General features: G+C 41.5%; 1 protein-coding gene across 10 annotated transcripts in view; it reads right to left on the bottom strand.

Moving 5' to 3' along the window:
* Positions 1-25,538, bottom strand: part of TIAM2 (TIAM Rac1 associated GEF 2) — a 352,591-nt gene that overhangs the window by 88,649 nt on the left and 238,404 nt on the right. For all 10 annotated transcript variants that reach the window (XR_007519667.1, XM_049904306.1, XM_049904327.1 and 7 more), the window contains 6 exons: positions 18,722-18,907; positions 17,350-17,496; positions 15,272-15,343; positions 3,266-3,427; positions 712-816; positions 398-476 (listed from right to left, as the gene is read on the bottom strand). Coding sequence is in view for 9 of the 10 variants with exons in the window: in XM_049904306.1 (XP_049760263.1) it covers positions 398-476; positions 712-816; positions 3,266-3,427; positions 15,272-15,343; positions 17,350-17,496; positions 18,722-18,907 (751 nt within the window). In the remaining variant the exon portion in view is untranslated. The remainder of the gene's footprint in view (positions 1-397; positions 477-711; positions 817-3,265; positions 3,428-15,271; positions 15,344-17,349; positions 17,497-18,721; positions 18,908-25,538) is intronic.

Here is a 25,538-nt window from a genome sequence, read left to right as displayed (position 1 = left end):
AATAAATAGAAAGGAAAAAAGAAAAAAAAGTTTATAACTCGTCATATTATCTGAAATTGTAACCATCAAGTAAAAAAAAAAAACTAAGACCAGAGATAAGAACTATTGTCACATTATCTGAAAATATAACCATAAAAGAGAAAGAAAAAATCAGGACCAAAGGTACCAAAAATCAAATCCATTGCAGTAGGGTCAATTCCGACTCACAAAGACCCCACAGGCGGAGCGGAACTGCCCCACAGGGCTTCCAAGGAGTACTGGTAGATTTGAACTGCTGACCTTTTGGGTAGCAGCTGAGCTCTTAACCAATGCACCACCAGGGCTCTAAGGGATGCTGGGTGCAAAACAGGGCAGGCTGAACGACGCAACCCTGTAACAGGGTTTTCCTTACGCTTACCAAAGTCGGAGACACTCCCAGTCTTAGCCAGCTGTACAGCACGAACATCCAGTGGAAAGACTTCTATCTCCTCGTAAGCCTACAAAAGGTGAAAACACCACCATCAGAGGGTTTGATGGTACCATATCTTGTAAAATTATTTCGACAATTTTTCATACTAAAACAGGAACGTTGCTGACAAGTCACTCTTTAGAGAGACTGTTTCCAAACTAGATGTCAAATTGAAACAGTATTTTCCCCAAAATGACATTTATTTTTCTCAAAAGGCCCAGGATGTGGTTAAGTCCCCCTTTCTAAAGGTAACGCACACTTGCCTGGTCTTGCATGTACTCATGTAGCGTGGGACTATACCACTCGGAGTTTTCATCTACTAATTTTCGAAGTCGTAGGCCATAGTGGCTGGGCTCCAACTGCCTCATCTGCAAGGAAAGGGAAAGTTATTCAGATTTTAAATAATCTTACTAAAGCCATTATTGCTCAGCAGCCTGATTAAAAATAGAAGTGGGAATTTCTTTAAAAGAAATACTGTATATAACAGGCTGAGTTCTCTAAGCCTATGCGAAGTTCACATTTTAAGTTGACAAAAAAGAAAAGAAAGGACAATTAATTACTTTTAAGGTTTTCTCAAAGTGATATTGCTTCTCATCAAATGCAGGAGATGTGCTGTTGAGAGATTATGATGGACTATACCTGATAATAACATATATCTTACTATGCCAGCAAATGGTTAAAAAAAAAAAACCCAAACCTGTTGCCTTCAAGTCGATTCCGACTCATAGTGACCCTACAGGACAAAGTGGAACTGCCCCAGAGGGTTTCCAAGGAGTGGTTGGTGGATTTGAACTGCTGATCTTTTGGTTAGCAGCTGAGTTCTTAACCACTGTGCCACCAGGGCTCTGTATCTATTGATTATACCCAGATTTTACATTGTTTCCCATTACTGAAGTCGAGAAGTTTGTAAACTGTGAATGATCTCATATTCTCCTGACTTCAGAATTAGCAATTTCCTACTTCAAAAGGTTTTCAAAAGGAAAACATGTGTACACACATAGACACACATACACATTTATTCTCCCTCTATTTCTCTCGTATACACTTTTTAACAGTGAGAAATTATCTCACACCTATGCTCTAACTGCCCTCCCTGAGTGATACAAATGGTTGATGCACTCGGCTGCTAACTGAAAGGTTGGAAGTTCGAGTCCACCCAAAAGAGCTTCGGAAGAAATTCTGACGATTATTGAAAACCCTCTGGAAGGAGTCCTGCTCTGACATACATGGGGTTGTTTTGGATTAGAATCGATGATAACTGAACATGCGGGACATGGGTCTAACCAACCCACCACTTCTGACCCCCTTGAATAACACCACTTGTATAGAACATTGTATGTAGTGCATATTACTAACAGAATATCTGAAAAGGAGCTTCATGAGAAATCTTAAAGAGAGCCTACTGACAGATGAAATAGCAGCAGCAGCTGATCAGCTTTCAGATATTCAGTTGTATTGTTGGTTCTTGGATAAAAACCCTACATGATGGAGTAAAAGAAAATTAAGTTCACAAGACTGTAAAGCCCGTAACCGTTAAGTTGATTCTGACTCGTTGCAACCATTTAAGACAGAGTAGAACTGCCCCACAGGGTTTCCAGTGGGCAGCTGGTGGATTCAAACTGCCGACCTTTTGGTTAGCAGCCAAACAACCACTGCACCACGGGGCTCCCATAAGACTCTAAGCCACATGTACGAATGCATGGTAACCTAACACTTCAAGTCAAAGTGACAAGGACTAAAATTAAACATTTTCCACATACTTTTAATGTGGAAAGAGTTACAAAATTCTACATGCTTTTTTGCATCATTTCATAAATCTCATTGCATTTTCTCTCAAAATTTAAAAAGCTGTAAGTTCTACTACGCCACCTGGTGGTCTGAAAGCTGATCAGCTGCTGCTGCTATTTCATCTGTCAGTAGGCTCTCTTTAAGATTTATCATGAAGCTCCTTTTCAGATTAGGAATAAAACCAGTTTGAATAATAAATAAAACAACATCTACCAACCCCATGAAGCAACTGTGAATAGCATCAAGTTACCTGCTTAATCTGTAAAAACTATTTAGGATTAAATCAAACTTCTTCAAAGTTCGTGCCACCTTCTTATGGAGCACCATCTCAAAACAACTTAACCAGCAACAGAGCTCGTAATTATTCTAGGTGTGAAGGTATACAGGTAGTCCCCGACTTACGATGTACTGATGTATTCAAGTTATGACAAATTGTACTCACGACCATCCTTTTTTTTTTTTTTTTTTTTGGTACATCTTATCGTTAGTAATATGTACTACATACAATGTTGAAGTGTGTAATTTACTGATGTTATTATTCTCAGGTGTTCAGTTTTACGATTTACTGTTCAAAACACTACTGTGTTTTAAAATGAAAACTACAAAAGAAAAAAATGAGATATTCGACTTACGTCCAAACCGACTTAGGATGGAGTTGTCAGACAGAACCCCATGGTAAGTCAGGGACTACTTGTATACAGAATTTCAGTAGAAGAGCTCAGGTTCTTCATGAAGGCAAGGGGTCATGATCTGAAAATTCATTCCTTCTCAGAGATGAGGTACAGAGGGCAAATTAATTACATGTGAATTAATAAATACGTTATTAACTATATTTCCTTAGAAACCCTGTGGGGCATTTCTACTCTGTCCTATAGGGACACTACAAGTCAAAATTGACTTGATGGCAACGGGTATGGTTTTTTGGTTTTAACTATGTTTCCCAGTATAGAAAATTTAGAAGGCACAGGAGTGCAACATTAATGACAATTAATATTTCATTAAGTATAATTCAGCAGCAAAATCCATTACCTTGCATGCCAAAGTCAAAATATCTTCTACTCTGTGTTCTGGTTTGATCATGACAGTGACTCCTTGATTATCCTGAAAGTGAACATAAGCCTGCGTTTCCCATGTGCTGTCTCGGCGAACGCCATCTGCGGTTGAACCATATATGGGCAGAAGTTCATCGACCTGTTTTTAGATACCAAAAGAAAATGGAGACAGGCCTGATAAACAAACCAAGGAAACTGCTGGAACGATGCGATGTCCCCATAACTAAGGTAGTATCTCCTGGTAAGCACTGTCACACCCTCGCACGTGTCTACCCTCTCACTATCCTCCTTCGCTGATACACTCATTTTATGCAGACAACACTGAGGCACAGGCAGAGGCCTATGGGGGGGGCACCGCTTGAGATGGGGCACCAGTGAGCCGTTTCCATTGGCCATCACCATTTCCACTGCCAGCTATGAGAAATCACACAGCAATTTAACGCTAATTGCCTGGCGCTATTTTCTATAGATAGACCCCTGGGAACAGGGAGGTCAAGTGGAAGCCTGCTGATTCTCAGTCCATGTTCTATCCATTACGTCACTTTGCCTCTTGGGTCAAGCTAGAGCATGGTAATCCATACAAGGCCTGCCTGTAATCCTCCCTGTGGTTGTGGCTGTTTGCCCTCAAGTCAGCTCTGACTCATGGTGACCTCATGTGTGCAGAGTAGAACTGCTCTATAGGATTTTCAAAGCTGTGACTTTTCAGAAGCACATCACCAGGCCTTTCTTCAGAGGTACCTCGGGGTGGTGGTTTCGAACCCCCAACCTTTCGACTAACAGTCAAGTAAGTGCTTAACTCTGTGCACTGCTCGGGAGCTTCCTAATCCACCCTTATGGCTCTGGAATTTCAGGTTGAGAAGGGGCACTGTGCAATCTGCACCTAAGCCACGATCCCTGACACCCTTTTGTCCCTGGCCTGACACAAGCCTGCATCCTAAACTGAACTCAGGCCCCATCTCATCTCTCATCCCTATCAATTGTGGTGGAGTCAACTCCAACTCCTGGAAACCCCGCGTGCGTCGGAGCAGGACTGCGCTCCATAGGGTTTTCAATGGCTGGTTTTTTGGAAGTAGATCCCCAGGCCTTTCTTCCAAGGAGCCTCTGAGAGAACTTGAACGACCACCCCTTCAATCTGCAGCTGAGTATGTTAACTGTTTGTACCACTCAGGGATGCCCTGTGACCCCTACTTGCTTTTAAAATTGACCCCTAATCCTGGGGAAACTGCTGCTCTGTGCTTTAGCTTTTTCACACGTGGGCACTCTTTTAGAAATCATACCCCCCCCAAAAAAAAATCACCTTTAGGAAGCCTTTTTCAAAGAACTATTGTAAACTTCGTTACTGAATGTCCTCATGTTCATATGGAATGCTATAATTTATATCAAAGACACTTAATATTTATTAAGCAACTCATAAATGTTTTCCTTTGATTTTTTTTTTTTTTTCCTCTAGATTCTTGCGATTAGCCTTGTGGTAGAAAAAAAAAATTGGGATTTGAAATCAAAAGACTTGATTTTCAGTCACAAACTCTACCTCTTAACCAGGCAGAAGTGACCTCAGAAAAGACATTTAATGCGCTCAGCTCAGCTCTGAGTCTGTAAAAGGGGGCATTATTGATATAATCACTTAAGCTTATGAACAACACAAGTTTTTCTGAGCAAAGGAAATGATGCATGTGGAAATACTTTATAAACCAGAAAACGTTACACAGAGCTTTGATCCTATCATCACACACTAAGGTTATCAAGAATGGGTGATGTTACTTTGGATGCCATACATTTTTAAAAACAAAGCCAGAGATCCTCCCATGTAGGATTAAAAAACTAGAGTAGATATACTACAGAGATTCAAAAGCCAAGGTTTAGACAAAGCTAAGGAAGAATCCAGGTTTCCATGTCATGTTTTTTAATGTGGTGCTCAACTTTGAATGACATTTCTGGAGCTGTCGCGGAGCTGTCACTGGTAACACACTTCCCTGGAAGGATGTTCAGAGTCCCGGAATGAACACCCGTCACGTGCCAACGAGAAAGGAAGAAACAGAAGGAGAAGCTGCCGGGAGCCAAGGACTCAGGGGAGCCAGCGTTGGCACCACGCTCTCCTGAAGGGTCCTGCCCCACACAGATCACATTTTTCTCTTCTTTCAACTTCCCAGGTAGCTCGTTTGATCTTCCCAGGGACTTGAGCAACAGCGGACACCACCATAAAGCACCAGCAGAGGGCACTATGGAGTAAGAAACCACACAGAGAGCCAAGAGGAAGTAAAACAGTACCAATTACTGAGGCAAAGCATTTCTTTTTCATTTTTTAAAATCTTTGATTGTGATAAAATTATATACATGGGACAAAAAGTTGCCATTTTCATAATTCCTAAGCGTAAAATTCAGCAGCGTCACTCATTTCCACTACGTCGTGTAACCATCACCACCATTTCTAAAACTTTCTCATCACCCCAGAGACAAACTCAGCACCCATTCATTACCCAATCACTCCCCTTTCTCCCTTCCCCTCCACTAATCTCTAGGCATTTGGCTATTCTAGATATTTCATAAAAGTGGGATCATACAATATTTGTTCTTCTTTGCCTGACTTCTTTCACTTACGATGCAAAGCAATTTAATCTGTACTTTTAGAGCAGAAGAGCAACAATTCAACTGAGGGTGGGCACAAGAAACAGAAACTCACAGCTACACCTTAGCTGCTCTCTTGCTCCATCCCTCACGGTCCATAATAGAGGGACTGCACAGGTTGTTGTTGTTGTTATGTGCCTTCAAGTCAGTTCCGACTCATAGCGACCCTATGTACCACACAACGAAACACTGCCTGGTCCTGCACACCATCGTCACAATCACTGTTACGCTTCAGCCCACTGTTGCAGCCACTGTGTCAATCCATCTCCATGGCGGTCTTCCTCGTTTTCACTGACCCTCTACTTTACGAACCATGACGTCCTTCTGCAGGGACTGATCCCTCCTGATAACATGTCCAAAGTATGTAAGACGCAGCCTCACCATCCTTGCTTCGTAGGAGGATTCTGGTTGTATTTCTTCTAAGACAGATTTGTTTGTTCTTTTGGCAGTCCATGGTATATTCAATATTCTTCTCCAACACCACAATTCAAAGGCGTCAGTTCTTCGGTCTTCCTTATTCATTGTCCAGCTTTCACATGCATATGATGCAACTGAAAATACCATGGCTTGGGTCAGGGGCACCTTAGTGTTCAAGGTGACATCTTCACTTTTCAACACTTTAAAGAGGTTTTTTGCAGCAGATTGGCCCAATGCAAATGAATCTTTTGATTTCTCAACTGCTGCTTCCATGGCTGTTGACTGTGGATCCAAGTAAAATGAAATCCTTGACAACTTCAAACTTTCCCTCATTTATCACAATGTTGCTTACTGGTCCAGTTGTGAGGATTTTTGTTTTCTTTATGTTGAGCTGTAATCCATACTGAAGGCTGTGGTCTTTGATCTTCATCAGTAAGTGCTTCAAGTCCTCTTCACTTTCAGCAAGCAAGGTTGTGCCACCTGCGTAATGCAGGTTGTTAATGAGTCTTCCTCCAATCCTGATGCCCCGCTCTTCTTCATATAGTCCAGCTTCTCGTATTATTTGCTCAGCATACAGATTGAATAGGTATGGTGACAGGACACAACCCTGACGCACACCTTTCCTGACTTTAAACCATGCAGTATCTCCTTGTTCTGTCCAAATAACTGCCTCTTGATCCATGTACAGGTTTCTCGTGAGCACAATTAAGTGTTCTGGAATTCCCACTTTCTGTAATGTTATCCATAATTTGTTACGATCCACAAAGTCGAATGCCTTTACATAGTCAAGAAAACACAGGAAGGACACATCTTTCTGGTGTTCTCTGCTTTCAGCCAGGATCCATCTGACATCAGCAATGATATCCCTGGTTCCACATTCTCTTCTGAATCTGGCCTAAATTTCCCTGCAGCAATTCTCTGTCGATATACTGCTACAGCAGCTTTTGCATAATCTTCAGAAAAATTTTACTTACGTATGATATTGATGATATTGCTCAATAATTTCTGTATTTGGCTGGATCACCTTTCTTGGGAATAGGCATAAATATGGATCTCTTCCAGTCAGTTGGCCAGGAAGCTGTCTTCCATATTTCTTGGCACAGACGATGTTTATTGAAACATCTCAATTGGTATTCTGTCAATGCCTGGAACCTTGTTTTTCACCAGTGCCTTCAAGGAAGCTTGGACTTCTTCCTTCAGTACCATCGGTTCCTAACCATATGCTACCTCTTACTATGGTCTGATGTTGACCAATTCTTTTCGGTATAATGACTCTGTGTATTCTTTCCCTCTTCTTTTGATGCTTCCTGCATCATTTAATATTTTGCCCATAGAATCCTTTACTATTGCAACTGGAGGCTTGAAATTTTTCTTCAGTTCTTTCCGCTTGAGAAATGTGGAGCATGTTCTTCCCTTTTGGTTCTCTTTCTCGAGCTCTTTGCACACGTCATTATAATACTTTGTCTTCTCGAGCCACCCTTTGACATCCTCTGTTCAGTTCTTTTACGTTATCATTTCTTCCTTTTGCTTTAGCCGTTCAAAGCTCATGAGCAAGTTGCAGAGTCTCTTCTAACATTCATTTTGGTCTTTTCTTTCTTTCCTGTCTTTTTAATGACCTCTTGCTTTCTTCATGTATGATGTCCTAGATGTCATTCCACAACTCGTCTAGTCTTCAGTCATAAGTGTTCAACGCGTCAAATCTATTCTTGAGATGGTCTCTAAATTCAGGTGGGATATACTCAAGATCGTACTTTGGTTCTAGTGAACTTGTTTTAGTTTTCTTCAGTTTCAACTTGAACTTGCATATGAGCTACTGATGGTCTATTCCACAGTCGGACCCTGGCCTTGTTCTGACTGATGGTAGTGAGCTTCTCCATCATCTCTTTCCACAGATGTAGATGATCTGAGCCCTTAACACAGGCCTCCTACACTCAGAGGACACCAAGCACAAGGGTGTTGAATTGGGTGTAACTAAAAACTCATAGTCATACATAGGCTTAAAAGGTAAAAACCTTTGTCCATTTTCAGTATCTTATTCAAATCTGTTTACACAGCATTAAGTTCTTAATACTCCCTAAGAGTAGAAAAGAAAGGCCTGGTGATCTGCTTCCAAAAGTGAGCCAATGAAAACTTTAGGGATCACAACAGAATATTGTCCCACATAGTGACAACGATCCCCCAAGGTTGGAAGGCACTCAAAATACTCAGTGGCTGCAACAATGAACTCAAGCATACCACCAATTGTGAAGATGATGCAGGACTGGGCAATGTTTCGTTCTCTTGTACACGGAGTCACCATGAGTTAGAGCCAACACTGTGGCAGCTAACGACAATAAGAAAAGTATAACGTTTCGATCAATTAACAGAAGGTTATTGAAGGGGAAGAAGTCCTGGACAAGAGAAAAAGTATGCAGGTGAATGGAGGGACAGAAGGAAGGACAAAAGAAATAATCATATTTTATTCAAGTAAACAAGACTTTGTGATACGACTGCTCTGGGGAACCATTTTCTGAGTCTAGACCGTTGACTCAAGACCCAGTGAATGACAGGCTGACAGAGGAGATGCCTATCACTGCCAAGGCCATGACTGAGTTGATTCTCTCAAGAGGTCCTTCAATGACTATTTCTGTGTAATCTTTTCTGTGGATAAGACACACATCCCATAAAAGTGTGCAATTAAAGAAAGGTAAAACCCGGTCATTCAAGTGAGGCATCAAGAATGTGTTATTAACTAGAACTAGGAAAAGAAAATACCATTTGGTGCTTACAGATCTCCTACGTTTTTGTAAGCTTTTCCCATTTGGAAAGAAAACTGGATTGATGGCCCTTGATGTTATTCCTCAAGAACGGTCAATGCTATCCAGGTTGAAAATACACATGCTTTATTTCCAACCAGCCAGAGAAAATATTCTCCTACATTCTATTCATAGAAGTAATAGAGGCACTTTTCAGCCAAATGATAGATTGGCTTATAAAAATAAACCATATCACCCATGAGTAAAGTGCCCCCTTAAACAATCAACTATATGAGACCAAACGGTCAATGTTTACCTAAAAGCAAGATGAGAAGGCAAGGAGGGGAAGGGAAGATGGATGAATGGAAACAGAACAAACAGAATGGAAATAATGAGAATGCTGATAAATTGTGAAAACTATAAGCAATCCCAAGGAACAATTTGTATAAAAATTATTAAACAGTAGCCTAATTTGCTATGTAAACTCTCACCTAAAACATAAAAAAAAAAAAAAGTAACAGAGAGTTTTGAAAATAAACACAAAGAATTAAGCCATGTGGAAAATCTTTTCCTAGCTTATCTTTTTTAAAGGTACTATGGAAGATTTGGAAACCCTGGTGGCGTAGTGGTTAAATGCTACAGCTGCTAACCAAAGGGTCAGCAGTTTGAATCCACCAGGCGCTCCTTGGAAACTCTATGTGGCAGTTTTACTCTGTCCTATAGGGTCGCTATGAGTCGGAATCGACTCGACGGCACTGGGTTTGTGTTTTTATGGAAGATTGGAGCTCTGGTGGCACACTGGTTAAAGTACTCAGCTGCAAACCAGAAAGGTCTGTGGTTCGAAACCACCAGTGGCTTGCAGGAGAAAGATGTGGCAGTCTGCTTCTGTAGAGATTGGAAACCCTATGAGGTCACTATGAGCTGGAATTGACTCAATGGTGGTGGGTTTGGTTTGGTTTCTTTTTATGAAAGATTGGAGCCCTGGTGGTATAGTGAGTGGTTAAGAGCTTGGTTGCTAACCAAAAGGTTGGCAGTTCCAACTCACTAGCTGCTCCTTGGAACCCGTATGGGGCAGTTCTACTCTGTCCTATAGGGTCGCTATGATTCAGAGCCACTCGGCGGCAACAGGGATGGTAGATTAGTCTTCTAACCACTCTCCCCAATTCCACGGCTAGCTGCCTCTGTCAACACTGTTGTACACCCAGCTTACCTTCCACATTTCCACCCCGCCACCCCACACGCAAGTTTTTAACTGGTCTGTTTCAAGGTTTCAGGTTCCGGAAGAACATAAACTAAGGCAGCGATAATATCATAGAAAGACACTCTGTGTCAAACCCTGGCTGTGTTGGGGCTGATGCGGTTTGATGTCTCTGGGCTTCCGATCCTTCACCTTTAAAAGGGATTAAAAACAACGGCCTCGAGGGGCGCTGAGGAAACTGACATGAGATGGCGTTTAAAAGTAAATAAACCACGAAGAACAACAGGAATGTAAAAGAACTTTTTTGAAGTTCAGCCAGGATTGTGACATTAGATTATACAAGGCATAGCCACCATGATGCAGTGATGGCCACTGTAAAGAACGGCATGACAACCATCCCTTTGGGTATGTTTCAAAACCCTGGGCTCCAGGTACTCAGATCACCAGGCAATCCAGCTTCGACTCACCATCCCCAAAATGAGAACACCACTGAACTGAAGCCATAATCAGCACTACGACGACTAACTGGTTAACGTTTCCAAATCTCTTTAGCTCTCCTTATAGGGCAGCTTCCACAGAAGCATTTGGCATTTATGATTATTATTATTATGTTCGTGGTCCTGCCACCACACGTCAAATAGCTTACGCTCCGTGAGAGGAGAGAATCCTGATACTCCGTGTATGCTCACAGCAGATGCTTTCAGACCAAATGGCTCGTAATTACTGCTTGGATCGCTGAAGGGAAGTGAGTAGCAACATCACAACCTGGCTGTCACAAATGGGCTACACAGTTGTTGAGAAAGAGAAAGCCTATTAGCAAGCGAGATGAGGAAAAAACACAAAAGGAGTTACCCAGCTCCTGGTTTTCTTAAAAATAGTTCAATGTCACAGAGGAGACAGTGTTTATTTTCTTCTTGGGCTGATGCCCAAAAATAAGTTGATATGAAAGAAAAACAAAGACTTTTCTACCTATTTGAGGAAGACAGGAGAAAAACTGATACATTTGAACTGTGGTGTTGGGGAAGAATATCGAATGTACTGTGGACTGTCAGAACAACAAATAAGTCTTAGAAGAAATACAACCAGAATGTTCCTTAGACGAGAGAAAAGTGAGACTTCAGCTCACTTACTTTTGTTTTGTTTCATTGTTTGCCAACCTCACCACATGTCAACACTCTCACCTTCTTGACCTTGGGTTCACCATTACCAACTTTCCTGTCCCCTCCTGCCTTCTCATCCTTGTCCCTAGGTTGGTGTGCCCCTTTACTCTCGCTTTGTTTTATGGACCTATGTAATCTTTGGCTGACGGGTGAACCTCAGAAGTGACTTCCGTACTGAGTTAAAAGGGTGTCCAGGGGCCATACTCTCGGGGTTTCTTTAGTCTGTGTCAGATCAGTAAGTCTAGTCTTTTTTTGTCGGCTCATTTACTTTGGGCATGTCATCAGGAAACACCAATCGCTAGAAAAGACATCGTTGTTGGTTAAGCAGAGGGTTAACGAAAATGAGGGAAACCCTCAATGAGATGGACTGACACACTAGCCGTGACAATGGACTCAAACACACCAAGGATCATGAAGATGGTGCAGGACTGGGCAAGGTTTCATTCTGTTATACATAAGGTGGCCGTGAGTCCAAGCTGATTTGATAGCAACTAACAAGAACTACCTACCTGTTTGTCTGTCTGTATGTGGTATGTATGCTGAGTAGGTTTCCATACTAATACTCTATTTGAACAGACTGGACTACTATGCTATGGTCAAGACTAAGTTGTTTCATTCGTATTTTCCATTTCAGAAAGCAACATTAGGTTTTTTTCCCAGTTTGGGGCTAATGACTAATGAGACAATACTTCATTCACTTGCTGCCATAGAGGGTTGGGACACCCCAAGCCAATTTTCCAGGAGAGTGAGCCAAGACCCAGGGGCTGCCGCCATTTCTGGGGTAGCTGCCCGTCCGGAGCCACGGAGCAGGATTTGTCGTCTCAATGTCCACAACAAGCACCAGCCTGCAAAGGCTGCTGGAGACTCATTAGTACTCATCAAGAAGTACCTTATGAAAACCTTTGGCTTTTGGCTAGCCGAAGTGTCCTTAAAAAAACGCTCAAACAAGACTGGTTTCATTCCAGCCTTAACAGATTTCAGAATTAGGGTGACTCACTATTGGGCTGTCAGAAAATGTAGCAATTAGGATGGACTATTTTAAAATGCACAGGTCCCCTCCCTCCCAACCATCGGGAATGACTGCCTTTCTGTGTTACGTTAATGGGCATAATATACTTACTGTATAAAAACAGATGGTTTGTGTAAGTTATAAATATCCTCCAAGAATGATTAAAAGAGTGATTAGCAGAGGAAAACTAGTGAAATGTAATAGTAATTATTCAACCAGCTGCAGGCAAAATAAAAAACCAAATTACACCCTTAGTTCTCCTTGTAATTTGATTCAAACTTATTTGCGTATTGCAGTATAGAAGTGATAGATACACTATTAAAATAGTCCTATAAATCAAAGGAATTTCCCCTGTATCCCTATAGCAGCAGTAATACTTAGTTGAAATAATCAGGAGTAAACGTTAAGATATACATGCTTAAAAAAACAGATGCAACAGTACTTTACTCTCACTCCTTATAGCAATGATGAGACTTGTCTAAACCTCAAGAAGATCCTTTGGTAATCTGAGTCCAATTTAAACAAGCACTAAGCTTAATAGTTTTCACCATCAATGGCTATTTCAACAAATCTATTTTTGAAGTCCAGTATAAGTTCTGATGATATAATTTTTTTAACTTTCAAATTAAGAACCCTAAATTATTTATTGCCGGAAAAGATATATTAAAATAATTGGTGTCATTGAACGGCACATGTAAAAAATGTTAAACTGGCAAATTTTGTGTTATGTATATTTTTTACAATAAAAAAATTAAAAAAGATATGACTTAAAATTACAGGCTTCATTGCAGTTCAAATGTTTCTTCTCAACCATTAAAGGATTATGTCTATGACAGACAAATAATAGGTAAGTTTGTTAAGTAAATACTGTATACTTGGTAAGGTCCCTTGATGGTACAAACCGTTTGCGCTCGACTATAAAGGTTGATACTTTGAACCCGCCCAGTGGTGCCTTGGAAGAAAGGCCTGGCGAGCTACTTCCGAAAGGTCACAGCCTTGAAAACACTATGGAGCAGTTCTACTCTGAACACATGGAGTCGCCATGAGCTGGAATCAACTCAACAGCAACTGGCTTGGTTTTGGTTTATATACTTGGCAGGATGCTATGGATTGGAAATATATAAAAAATCACCAAATACACATAAATTATACAGAGCAAGGGTCCTAACTGCACGCTAGCCTAGGAAACATGACATAATACTTAAAAAGATGGCCAACAGTATGAGACAGTATATGCTAAAAACAAAGCAAATAATGGCGATACAAATAAAAAAAGAAACAAACAAACAAAAAATCAAATAAAATTCCTGGAGGAGGATGTGATTTGAGCTGGGTTTTGAACTAGGCTCCGAATGTGTATAAAGATACAAAACAGAGAATGCAAATTATTTACGATGGGAAGTCTACTGTTTCAATGGTTTGATTTATTTAAAGGGAGTTCTGGCCTCCTCTTCCCCACATGGTGGTTCAAATCTTGCACATGGAGAACACCAAGAAGAGACATAGCCTCCTGGTACACACCACTTCATCTCAGAGTCCTCCTTTCAGCCTCTGATCCCCTGGGGTTGGAAGGTGAGGGGGAGCAGGGTTTTGAGCAAAGAATTTTTCTAGCTCATTCTGTAGGAGGCAGGACATCTCATGTAGAGTTGCTACTGGAAGCAGGTTCAATAGTAACTATGCCACACTGAGCAGCCCCCTCCCCCGCCCCTGGGGCTGACCTCATGGAGGAACAGGATACTTGGCTGTCTTTGTTTATATTTTAGGGTCACCGAAAAGTTCCTCACTCACCTCCCCCTGGACCTGTCACAGTGTCTAATGCCCCATCATTCCGCAGTTTTTTCAAACTAAGTTCAGATTTCTCTGAATTATCCCAATTAATGTATTAACTAACACTGCCTGCTTCTCCAATGGCATATGACATTTGTCCAAGCCTCATAAAGTCAGGTTTCAACCTCAGCAAATAGCTTAAGCAAGGCTTACTGGAAACGAAGCCAAAGAGAAAATGATTGGTGAAGGAGAAGTTACAGAAACGAGTCAATAGCATAAAATGCACCTTGAGGGGGAAGGTATGGGTTTGAGAAAGACACCAAAGAAGAGGCATGACATAACCAAATCATCTTCACCTGCTACAGAATTTCATTAGACATAGTTCCGATGATTTGTCTGGCTGGAAGTAATTCTAGTGACTGGTAGGGGTCATTCTGTTCTCAACCCCTTTGAGGGCACTTGGAGATAAAAAAAAAAAAAGTTGCTGACACACACCATAAAATATACTCTTTGTGAACATCCCTGACAACCTTGAAAGGAAAATGCCATTTTGGATTTACTAAACTCTCAAATGAGGGTAAATAGTGCTCAAAACTAATAAAACATAAATGAAAGATGTTATTATGACTTTTGAGTCCCTGAGTGGTGCCAAATGGTTAACATGCATGACTGCTAACCAAAAGGTTGGAGGTTAGAGTCCACCCACAGGTACCTCAGAAAAAAAGGCCTGGTGATCTACTGCAAAGTCAGACATTAAAAACCCTATGGAGTACAATTCTACTCAGACACATGTGGAGCCGCCATTAGTTGCATTGACTCAAGAGCAGCTGGTATATTATGACATTAGTCTGGTCATGTCTTCAATTTTAAGATGGAGGTATCATGAGTTTAGACACATCCAAAAATACTCAGCATTCAAAGGATGTCTCTTATTTACCTAATAAGGACCATTTTAGATCTAAATTTACTTTCAATGAATTCAGGTAAAGATTCTGAACTAGCATTCCCCTCTTAATTTAGCATGTGTCATCAGTATAAAACAAAATGGCTGCCATGGACGGCAGTAGTTTACCTCACTGGAATTATTGGAGTTTTGAGGTAGCTGAGTTCCAGAAAATCCATGGCCGCCACTTGAATCAAATATCTGATAAACAGGAGAGGAAAAAAGACTAATTAAATGGCTCTGCAATGTTCATTTGACGACTAACCTTTTTCAGTATTTAAGATTTGACATTCTGTAACACTCTACAAGATTTTCATATTGTGTACTATTTCATATGTGTACTATTTACTACTATAATATACTTAAAAATCTGCTATAATACACAGAAAAGCTTTCTTTCTGTCTTCACATATATTTACATATTTTACTCCCCTGTAGGGTCACTATGAATTGGAATCAACTCAACGGCACTGGGTTTGGTTTTTGGTTTTATGCTGTTATATATTACTCGAGTCACTCTGGATCTTCTTGATGTCAATTAAATTTTAACCAAGAAGTACACATTTCTGAAGATGTGGGCCAGAGCTCAAAACTGAGTTGGCAAAGCCACCGCGATCAAGCTTATTATTATCTTTTTAATGTGTACAGGATAAATATTGGGAAGAAATATAGCTAAATATAAAACAGGGACAGGGAATAATTTTCTTTACATATTCCTGCTTTTATCTTCTCGATTTCATAGTAGAATAACAAACATTTAAAAACAGGTCATTTAAACACTTAGAGATGCCTACTAAATCAACTCCATTCAGTAATAGAAATAACGACACTGTAATTAGTCTTTATATCTTTTTAAAGCAATAAATGTGTCAACCAAATTCCTGTGTTTATCAAGAAACATGTACCACATATGCTGGGATAAAGACCATGTTAGGCTCATATCTAATTAGCTAAATGTCTACATCTAAGAAAAATAAGCAAATGATCAAGTTATTTATGAACTGAGCATTTCATTGTCTTCCAATCTACCAGTCATCCCCACTCCCATCATCTTGATTACTTCAAGGGTTTAAACAAGTCAAAGAAGTTGATACTGGCCCTTTTATTCACCTAGTTCACAAAACTGAATGCACAAATAAAAAAAATAAAAATAAATAGCTATATAAAATAAATAGCACAAATAAATAGCTATATAAAAAAGAGAAAACAAAGTTCTGTAAAATGTGGTCTACTCCAGATGACATAAAAACATTTAGAATAATAGAAACCTGTTAAAATCTTAAAAAGAACTTCTTTGGACTTAATTGCAAGCATTTTCCCTGTTCACTTACATTATCAGATCATCATAACTCATCTCTTCAATTGACTTTGAAATAATAATAAAACTATAATAACCCTAAAATAATAATAGTAAACATGTCAATCAGCAACATGAAATTCATTACCATATGCTATATTATGGGGCATAATAAAAAAAAAAAATGAAATACTTCATATACGAATAGTCAAAATATTTTGAAAATAATTCACAGTACTTGGGCCAAATTTTCGTAATAAGCGCTCGGGCTACTTTTACTTCATAAAATGTTAAAACAGGCAGCACACCTGAAGGGAAAATAAGAATCATCAATAGCCCAGTGTTTTGGGACTTCAGACTCACACAGATCTGCATACAAGTCCCAGCCCTGCCCCCTCGGGGGTTGTGTGAATAGGGTAAGTGAATTAATCTCTCCGGGTCTCAGTCCCCTCATCTGTAAAAATGTGATGACAAAAATGACCAAATCTCACAGCCGTTGTAAGGATTAGATGAGCAAAGCATCGGGCGCTATCAATAGAATTTAGCTGCTGCTACTCTGTTATTAATTTTCTACATTTATTTTAACATCATATCTACAGGGAAAATAATTCTAAATCCTAAAGGCAGTGGAAAGTGGGGATTGTTTTTTGATTTTTCTTATTTTTGTGTCCCTAAATGCTGTGACACGAAAGATGAGAGCGAGGTGTGAAGACCTCTTGGGGGGCACTAAAGAGAGAATAAGCAACTTGTACATTTCCATTTAGGAAAAACATCTGCATAAAGACTGGATTCCTTTGAACCAACTTTTATCTCGTAACAGAAGAGGAACGTTTATGATTCGCAGCAGCTGAAAATCAGAACGTTTCATAAATTCATGCTGGGTCTGTTGGTCCCGCGCTGAGGACCTCACCTGAGTTATGGAAGGCCTCTTTTCCTTCCCTTTTCTCGCCAGCGTGTCCAAGCCTTTTAATGAAGAAAATATGCCCTTCTTATTTCTCCCTCGCTGAGTCAGCGACAGTGTCCTCTTCCGGAGAGCAGAGTCATCTCTAGAGCATATCTAATTTAAAACACAGTTGAAAAGCACCTTAAAGCTGGCTATTTGGGTGACAGAGAGAATTCACAGTTGCCCTAACAGGGCAAGCTCTGCTTGCAATAAATGTGATCTGACCAGCACCAAAAGCTGTTGCATGCTTGACATACCAGAAAGGCGTCCACCACAGAGATAGCTTTTATCTGGACAACACAAATCAAGTCACAACCCTCAGACCTCTCCGTGGTGTTCAACAGGGTCAGCAAAACAACCCACACCTCCCCCAGCTGGGCCAGGGCAATGCCAGAAGCTGCCCACCCAGGAGCGATTTCAGAAAACCCAGTGGGGCTCTCTGCAGTACAGATAAAACAACCTATAATCAGCCCTTTAATTCTCCATGGAATTCCTGGGTGGTGCAAACGATTAACACTTTTGGCTGCTAACTGAAAGGTTGGAGGTTCGAGTCCACCAAGGACCTCAAAAGAAATGCCTGGGGATCTACTTCTGAAAAATTCATTGAAAACCCTACAGAGCACAGTTCTACTCTGACACACACAGGGTCACCATGAGTCAGGGTAGACTCGGAGACAACATGGTTTGTATTCTGCACACCACTGCTGCCGTTCCTCAGGGATTCTACCCTCCTGACAACACAAGGCGGATCACCCCAGAAGACAGATGCAGATGAGTATTTAATAACTGGCCACTAGTGGCTGGATGGGCTCAGACATAGCAACCATTGCGAGGATGGCACAGGACCGGGCAGTGTTTTGTGCTGTTGTCCATAGTGTCGCTATGAGTAAGAACCAACTCAGTGGCACCTAACAACAACAGCAAGTGGTTGGATAGGATTCCCTGGATGGTGCAAGTGGTTAAGTGCTGAACTACTAACTCAAAGGTTGGTGGTTCAAAGCCACCCAGAGGCACCTCAGAAGATAGTCCCGGAAATCTGCTTCTGAAAGGCCACAGCTTTGAAAACGCTACAGTGCAGTTCTACTCTGCACACATGGAGCCAACATGAATCAGAACTGACTCGACGGCAACTAGCAATACCAGTGGTTGGATTCGTGAAATAAGCAGAGAGAAGCTGAAGACTTTCCCATCCTTTCCATCCCCTGGTTGCCAGGCTTCTGGGTGACCCTCATCAGTTACTGGGTTAGGTACACCAGAGCTGATGGCAGCAAGCTGCAGAAAGATGAACACCCTGGGTACTCCCTGAAGGCCACGGAAGCAGCCTTCCTTGGAGACTTACCAGCGCGTGGAAGGAAGAAACCGACAAGACGCCCAACCTGCCGAGGGCCAGCTTGGAGGGGCGGCTAGTGGCGGCCAGGAGACTCTTGGGGTTTGGCAGCTCCCCACCTTGGAGGCTGGCCAGATAGCAGCGCATCCTGAACAGATCCATGTGAAACTTCTCCAGGTTCTGCTCCCATTGCTGGATCTGTTTAAGCAACAACAGAGGTAATTACAATAAAAATAAGAAGTTGTCATGGGTCAAATTGAAAAGGTGATTCCCCCCTCAAAAGCTTCAAGGAAAAATTAGTTTCTGCTAGAGGAATCTCAAGGTTTCAATTAGCCTTGCCTGCTCAGCCCACCTCAAGCCCTCCAGCCAAATTGCATTTTGTCATACAGTACTGTACTTCGTCAGGACGGCCAAAGACAAAACAAAGCTGGTGGTCTCAAATACAGTGACATGTCAAAAGAGCACAACCTGTGGGGAACTTCAACGTTCTGTATCATCCTGAGTTAAGACAGCCCTTCCAGGGTGCAGAATTTTAAGTCAGCCATTTCACCTGGTTTCTTTTCCCTCCACATTCACACCCTTTGATCCTAAACTGGATGAGCCGACTGACACACAAACAGATGCTTGATCAATGAAGGCAGGGCTCCAGTTGTGTTCATTCTGAGTAAATGAGTCGAAACAATAGGAGGCAAATGGACTTCAGGAATAGGACAAATAGAGCTTTCACTCCTAAGTCTATCAGGACAAACACCGTCTGTTGCCTGAATAAAATTAAGGCGTATACAATTATTTACACAACAGAAATTCCTTGTACTTCTTCAGAACTGGTGTCAGGAGTTGCTAAAGAAATAGTCAAACTCTCTTTTCATCCAAGGATGTCAAAACTTGTTACAATGCAAGTACTATCTGCATTTAAAGGTAATTTAATAGATGAAGAAAGGCTCTAGAGACTTGCCACTTGCTCTACTGACAGGGATTCGGGACCAGAACAGAAAGCTGGGCTTCTAATGGGTTTCAGTAATCTCAAAATGCGAGGTGAGGTCTAGAGTGAAGCCATGTAATGAAAGATTCAATGTAAGAGTTTTGTCATTTCATTTCCAGCAATTGTATACTGAGCCTGGCCGTGTCGTTCAGCACTTGAACATATCCTAACCTTCAACATCAAACGTTCAGGTTAATCCTCAATTCTGGATAAATTCTATTTTCAAGAATCTGCAACACTTAACAACCTACTCCTTCAGACCGCCCTCATAGGAAAGCATTATGTGTTCTGGGGATTCCCGCGGCTGCCTCCAAGTTCCCGGAATCTATTTCTTAAGGAGGACATTGTACAACGATTGTTTCTTTTTTTCTAAATTCCTAAATACTGATCACTTTTCCTGGAGATAACTTTATTGTTTTAAGATAGAGATCAGGACTTGAAAATAAAAAGCCAACTTCTATGCAGACTGAGTTTTCATTTCTTTTAATATCCATGTACAAAATATTTTTTAAAAAAATCATTCCGTAGAGGTCTTATCTTTCATTATAAAAGAAAAACTTATCAACAACAAAATTCAGGGGGAAAACTTTCCATTTTTAAACACTGACACAAATGTAATGCAAAAGTTTCCTTTTTATTGCTAATGTAGCTATACTCATTTAATGAGCACAGAAAGGTTATGGTTTCCTGTAAAAAAAAAAAAAAGGGGGGGAGTCTAATGCTAAAAATAATACATAGAAAAATGACAAGCACATTCCTGTCCCACCCAAGTCTCCTAGAAAAATATTTTCTACCATTTAGTCATTTAATCACAGTATTTGGTCATTCATCCATTACAAGTTCTGTCCTATCGCTATGAGTCAGAATTGACTAGAGAGCAACGGGTACGTTTGTCCCCAAACATAATTACGGTACAACCTACGAAAGCTGGAACCTGGGTAAGGCAGAAACCTGTCAGAGAAGGAAAACTAAAATATTTTCCACTAAAAAGAGCGATAGAAAAGTGGTAAGGCTCCACCCTGTCAAAGGCAGAAAACTTGCGAGACCTGGAAAAACAAGGCAGTCCCATCGAGTTCTGGCTCTCATAGGTTTCACTATGGTTGTTTTTTAGGAGAACAAATTGCAAAACTCCCATTCAATGTTTTCCAAGCACTAAACTTGTCTTCATAGAAGCAGCCACCTAGTGACACAGGTTAAACTGAAGTAACTTGTAGTTAGAGGAACTACCATGGTTTAGAGAATCCATTTTTGGGTTTTTTTTTTTTTTCCTTATTTTTCTTTGAGTTATAATTCACACACCATAAAAACCCGCCTTTTAAAGCAGAGGATCAGTTTTATAATAAATATATATCCCAAAAAATCCAGCTGAAAAATCCAAACTGTGTAAACGGGTCAAGTTAGGGTTCATTTCTATTTTATACAAAGCAATTCATCACATGACTTAGTCAGCAACCAAAGCATAACACAATGATTTACAAAAGTCCTGCTGAGGAGTGGTGGACCATATGTTAGGAACATAGGCTTGTGTGCAAATTCCACCTCTGCCACCCACCAGCTGTGAGACAGAACGCTTACCGAACCTCTCTCCAAGGTCTGTCCACTCACCCATCAAATGGGTGACACATATTTGTTTACCTCATGGAATTACTGTGAAATCATACATGATCATGTATTAGAACTCTGTAGCACGCAATAACCACTTAATCATTACCATCATTTGCAAGTGACTTTTCAGAAGTGTCCATCTTTTATGTCAAAATGTAATTCCTGAAAACCTACAAATAGCTGCCTACTTATTAAATGAGAGAAAGAAAAGAGGGAGAAATGATGGATGTATAGTTCTGTTATTTTAAAATGTACATATAAACTAAACACTAACTAGATTTACTCTCCAGGAACCTTTCATGAATATGGGTCTAAAAGCTTCCTATTCAGCATTATGGCCACATTAAAACCAAAAAGCCCAATGCTGTGGAACTGATTCCAACTCATAGCGACCCTATAGGACAGAGTGGAACTGCCCCACAGGGTTTTCAGGGAGCACCTGGTGAGTTCAGATTGCTGACCTTTTGGTTAGTGGCCGAACTCTTAACCACTGCACCACCAGGGTTTCCACAGTCACAGAGGGGCTGAGATTTGACCCAACTCTCTCAAAACTTGTTATCCAAGCTCTAAAAACTATCCTTTCACATTAATGGATTAACAGTCATTTTTTGCTTATTTGCCTGTCTGTTCCCACTATCATCCCAACAAAGTCAGGCTCCAAGTATGTATTATAGCTCTGAATCAAAATCAAGTCAATGATTCAAACTTAGGCAGGACACAGACAGAGGCAAACTGAGTGACACAGGGCTCCAGTTTAGCGAGATGTTCCTGTATGAGGTACGACCCCTGCTCTCTCTCTCTCTTTTTTTTTTTTATTTTAGTGAACGTATACACAGCCAAAGAGACATCATTTTAACAGTTTCTACATGTACAGTTCAGTGGCATTGGCTGCATTCTTCAAGTGGTGGTACCATTCTTGCTGTTCTTTTCCATGTTATTCCACCACCATCATTTTAAACGCACTGCCCCCTAAGCTTCCCATTCGACCTTTTGAGTTGCCATTGTCAATTTGATCTCACATAGATAATTCTTTAAAAGAGTGAGATGCTTAAAGCAGACATACTTTATTAATTAAAACAAGTTATTTTTTGGTACAAAGAAGACTCCAGGGAACAGTTTTGGTTTAAGGTTTAAAGTTTAAAGATTATCTCAGGGCAATAGTTTTAGGGGCTCGTCCAGCCTACTGGCTCCAGAAAGTCTGTATTCCACAGAGAATTTGAAATTCTGTTGCATATTTTTCCCCCTTTTGATCAGAATTCTTCTGATCAGAACCTCTGATCACAACGTTCAGTAACGATAGCCAGGCACCATCCAGTTCTTCTGATCTCACAGCAAAGGAGGCAGTTGTTCACGGAGGCAACACATACTCAATTTTCTCCTCCAATTCCTGACTCTTCTACTTCTGTTGTTCCGAGTGAATGGAGACCAATTGTTTTACCTTGGATGGCTGCCGCTTGTCCGCTTTTAAGACCCCAGTCACTATGCAACAAATTTGGAGGTAGAACAGAAGTAGTGAGAAACAATATTAGGCTGAGTGATCGGGAGCACGACCTCTGCTTTTAAGCAGCTTACTAATTGGCAAGAGTTCCCTAGGATGTTTGTGTCTAAAACTCAAGAATTTGACTTTAGATGGCAAGGGATCCAAATCAAGGGCTACAAGAGGGAGCTCTGACCCAACTCCAGTGAGTATAACTCTTCACTAAAAAGCCAAAAACCTAACCTATTGGGGTCGAGTCGAATCAGACTCATACCAACCTTATAGGACAGAATAGAACTGCCCCATAGTGTTTCCAAGGAGCGCCTGGTGGATTCGAACTGCCGACCTTCGGCTAGCAATCGTAGCACTTAACCACTACGCCAGTAACTCTTCACTAAGATGTACCTATTCACATTTTTCGGTTACAAATTGTCCACACTTTATAGTAAGTAGGTTGTGAACTAAAATGTATATTTTTACCTAGCTGTTTAGATCTTGGAAGGTATTTGTCTAGAAACATAACATTATACATACCGGGTAGGCTCCCAGTCCAGCCCTAATAGCTGTTAGAGTCCACACCGTACCTTAAACACACTGAGGTACAATACGGGGAACTTAAATCCTGGTGTAAATACATATGTACCAATGCAGGCTTTCAGGGGCATGTCTTGGCTTTCTTCCCCAGTACTGTGCCTCCCCACCACCCCACCCACTGTCTGGCAACAGATGTAAACGCACACACACCTGTTCGTGGTTTGGGAACATCAGCTTAGCCAGGCACCAAAACCAAACCAGTGTCTGTCAAGTCTGTTCCAACTCATGGCAACCCCACGTGTGCAGAGCAGAAGCGCACTCCACAGGATTAACAAGGCTGTGATCTTTCAGAAGCAGATCTCCTTTCTTCCGAGGCACCTCTGGGTGGGTTCCAGCCACCAGCCTTTCAGTTAGTAGTTGAGCACTTAACCATTTGTGCCAGCCAGGGACTCCTTAGCCAGGCACAAAGGACACAGTTCTGATATGTAAACTAGGGGCACAGTGAAGAGAGGGAGGGAGGCAGAGAGAGGATATGTTAGCAGCTGAAAGAAGAAAGGAAGGCCTGAGGAAAGAAGCCAAGAACACTGGCAAGGAGCCGGGTGGGGATTAACTCAGAGAAGAACGCTATTTGCTGCAATAAAGAGGACAGGCTCCTGAGTCTTAGCAGATGTTACGTGCATCCATTCACTCACTAACTCGAGCGAAGTACCAAGGCTACAGAGATGGAAAAGGTGTGGTTCCTTCAGGAGTCCATATGTCACAGCAGGAGCAGCTTTATCCCCAAGGAGGTAACTACAGAACACCACGACGAGAGCCCGCGACCAAGCTATGCACCGAGAATCATGGAAACATAGGGAGTCCCTGACATAGTGGGTGAGAGGGGACTCCGGGGTAGCTTCTTGGAGGAAGAAACCCCAAGCCCTTCACTGCAGACAAGGAGAGGTTAGCCAGATGATTGTATGGGTTTCGTGGGGCCTGGGAGTATACTCTCTGCCTGAGGAAAATACCAAAGTAAGAAGCAGAACAGTGGGTTCAGGCACCTACAGGAAGTTTGGTTCTGCTAGATCAAGGTCAAGGTAGGGAGATATTATTAGGGACTTTATCTTTTAGGCAGAATCCCTGGGGGCATAAAGCGTTAACGCATTCGCTGCTAACCAAAAGGCTGGAGTTTTGAACTCACCCAGCGGGTGCCTTGGAAGAAAGTCTTGGTAATCTGCTCCTGAAAATCAGCCACTGAAAACCCTGAGGTGTGGGATTCTACTCTGTGACACAAGGAGTTACAATGAGTAGGAATCAAATCAAGGGCAACTGTTGATCTATTGATGATAGGGTTGCTATAAGTAGAAGTCAACTCGATGGCAATGGGCTGGGTCAGGCAATGGAGAGCCACTAAAGGATGTTTAAACCTGGTAATCACATGATCAGGTTTGCTTTTTAGATACAAAACACTCTGGTGTTTGTATGGCTGATGCATCTGAGCAAGGGCAGAGCTGGAGGCTTCCGCAGGGGTGCAAGGAAGAGAGAGCGAGGGACCTGATCACCCTCCCACCTCTCACTATCTGCACAGGAAATGTCCGAAAGTCAAACAGCCAGGTGTACAGTATCTCCAGTGTGCATGCCGCTCCTTGGCCTGCAATGCCTTTCTCCATTCCTTTCCTTACTAGTGCCTCATGTTTCAAGAAGCAATTCAAGCATTCCTCCTCCAGGAATTCCTCCATGACTGCACCTGAGGCTAAATTTCCCATCCCCAGCCCTTCCTTCCCCAGCACTCTGGAATGCCATTGTCTCTGAATTCATTACATCGAATTGAAATTATCTGCTGTCACCCTGCTCAGCTGAGAGCACCTGAGGGTAGGAACCCAGTCTTCTTGGAATTCCTGCCTGTGAACACTAGTCTGGCCCAGAGCATGCACTTAACAAACGCTCAACAAACTAAGCTGAATACTATTCTCCTGCCCAAGACACCCTACCACCTCACAACTACCAACTGAAGAAAGGCCGTCTTCCCTCAGCCGCTCTGTGATCTGAACTCGTCTCCCTCAAGCCCCCTCACAACCATTCTACGCTCCAATGAGCCTGCTCCCCAAATTGCCTTTCCCTCCCAACGCTGTACATTTTCCTCAAGATTTTGTTCATATTATTCCCTTCGCCACAGCTTCCCAACTTTCTACATTCAACCCATCCTCCTCATAATCTGAAACTTGTGTTGAAATAATTATTTAAAATGAAGC

Source organism: Elephas maximus, chromosome 1 (assembly GCF_024166365.1).
Source record: "Elephas maximus indicus isolate mEleMax1 chromosome 1, mEleMax1 primary haplotype, whole genome shotgun sequence".
Classification (NCBI taxonomy): domain Eukaryota; kingdom Metazoa; phylum Chordata; class Mammalia; order Proboscidea; family Elephantidae; genus Elephas; species Elephas maximus.
The sequence above is the reverse complement of the archived record's forward strand: the minus strand, read 5'-3'. Positions and strand labels throughout refer to the sequence as shown.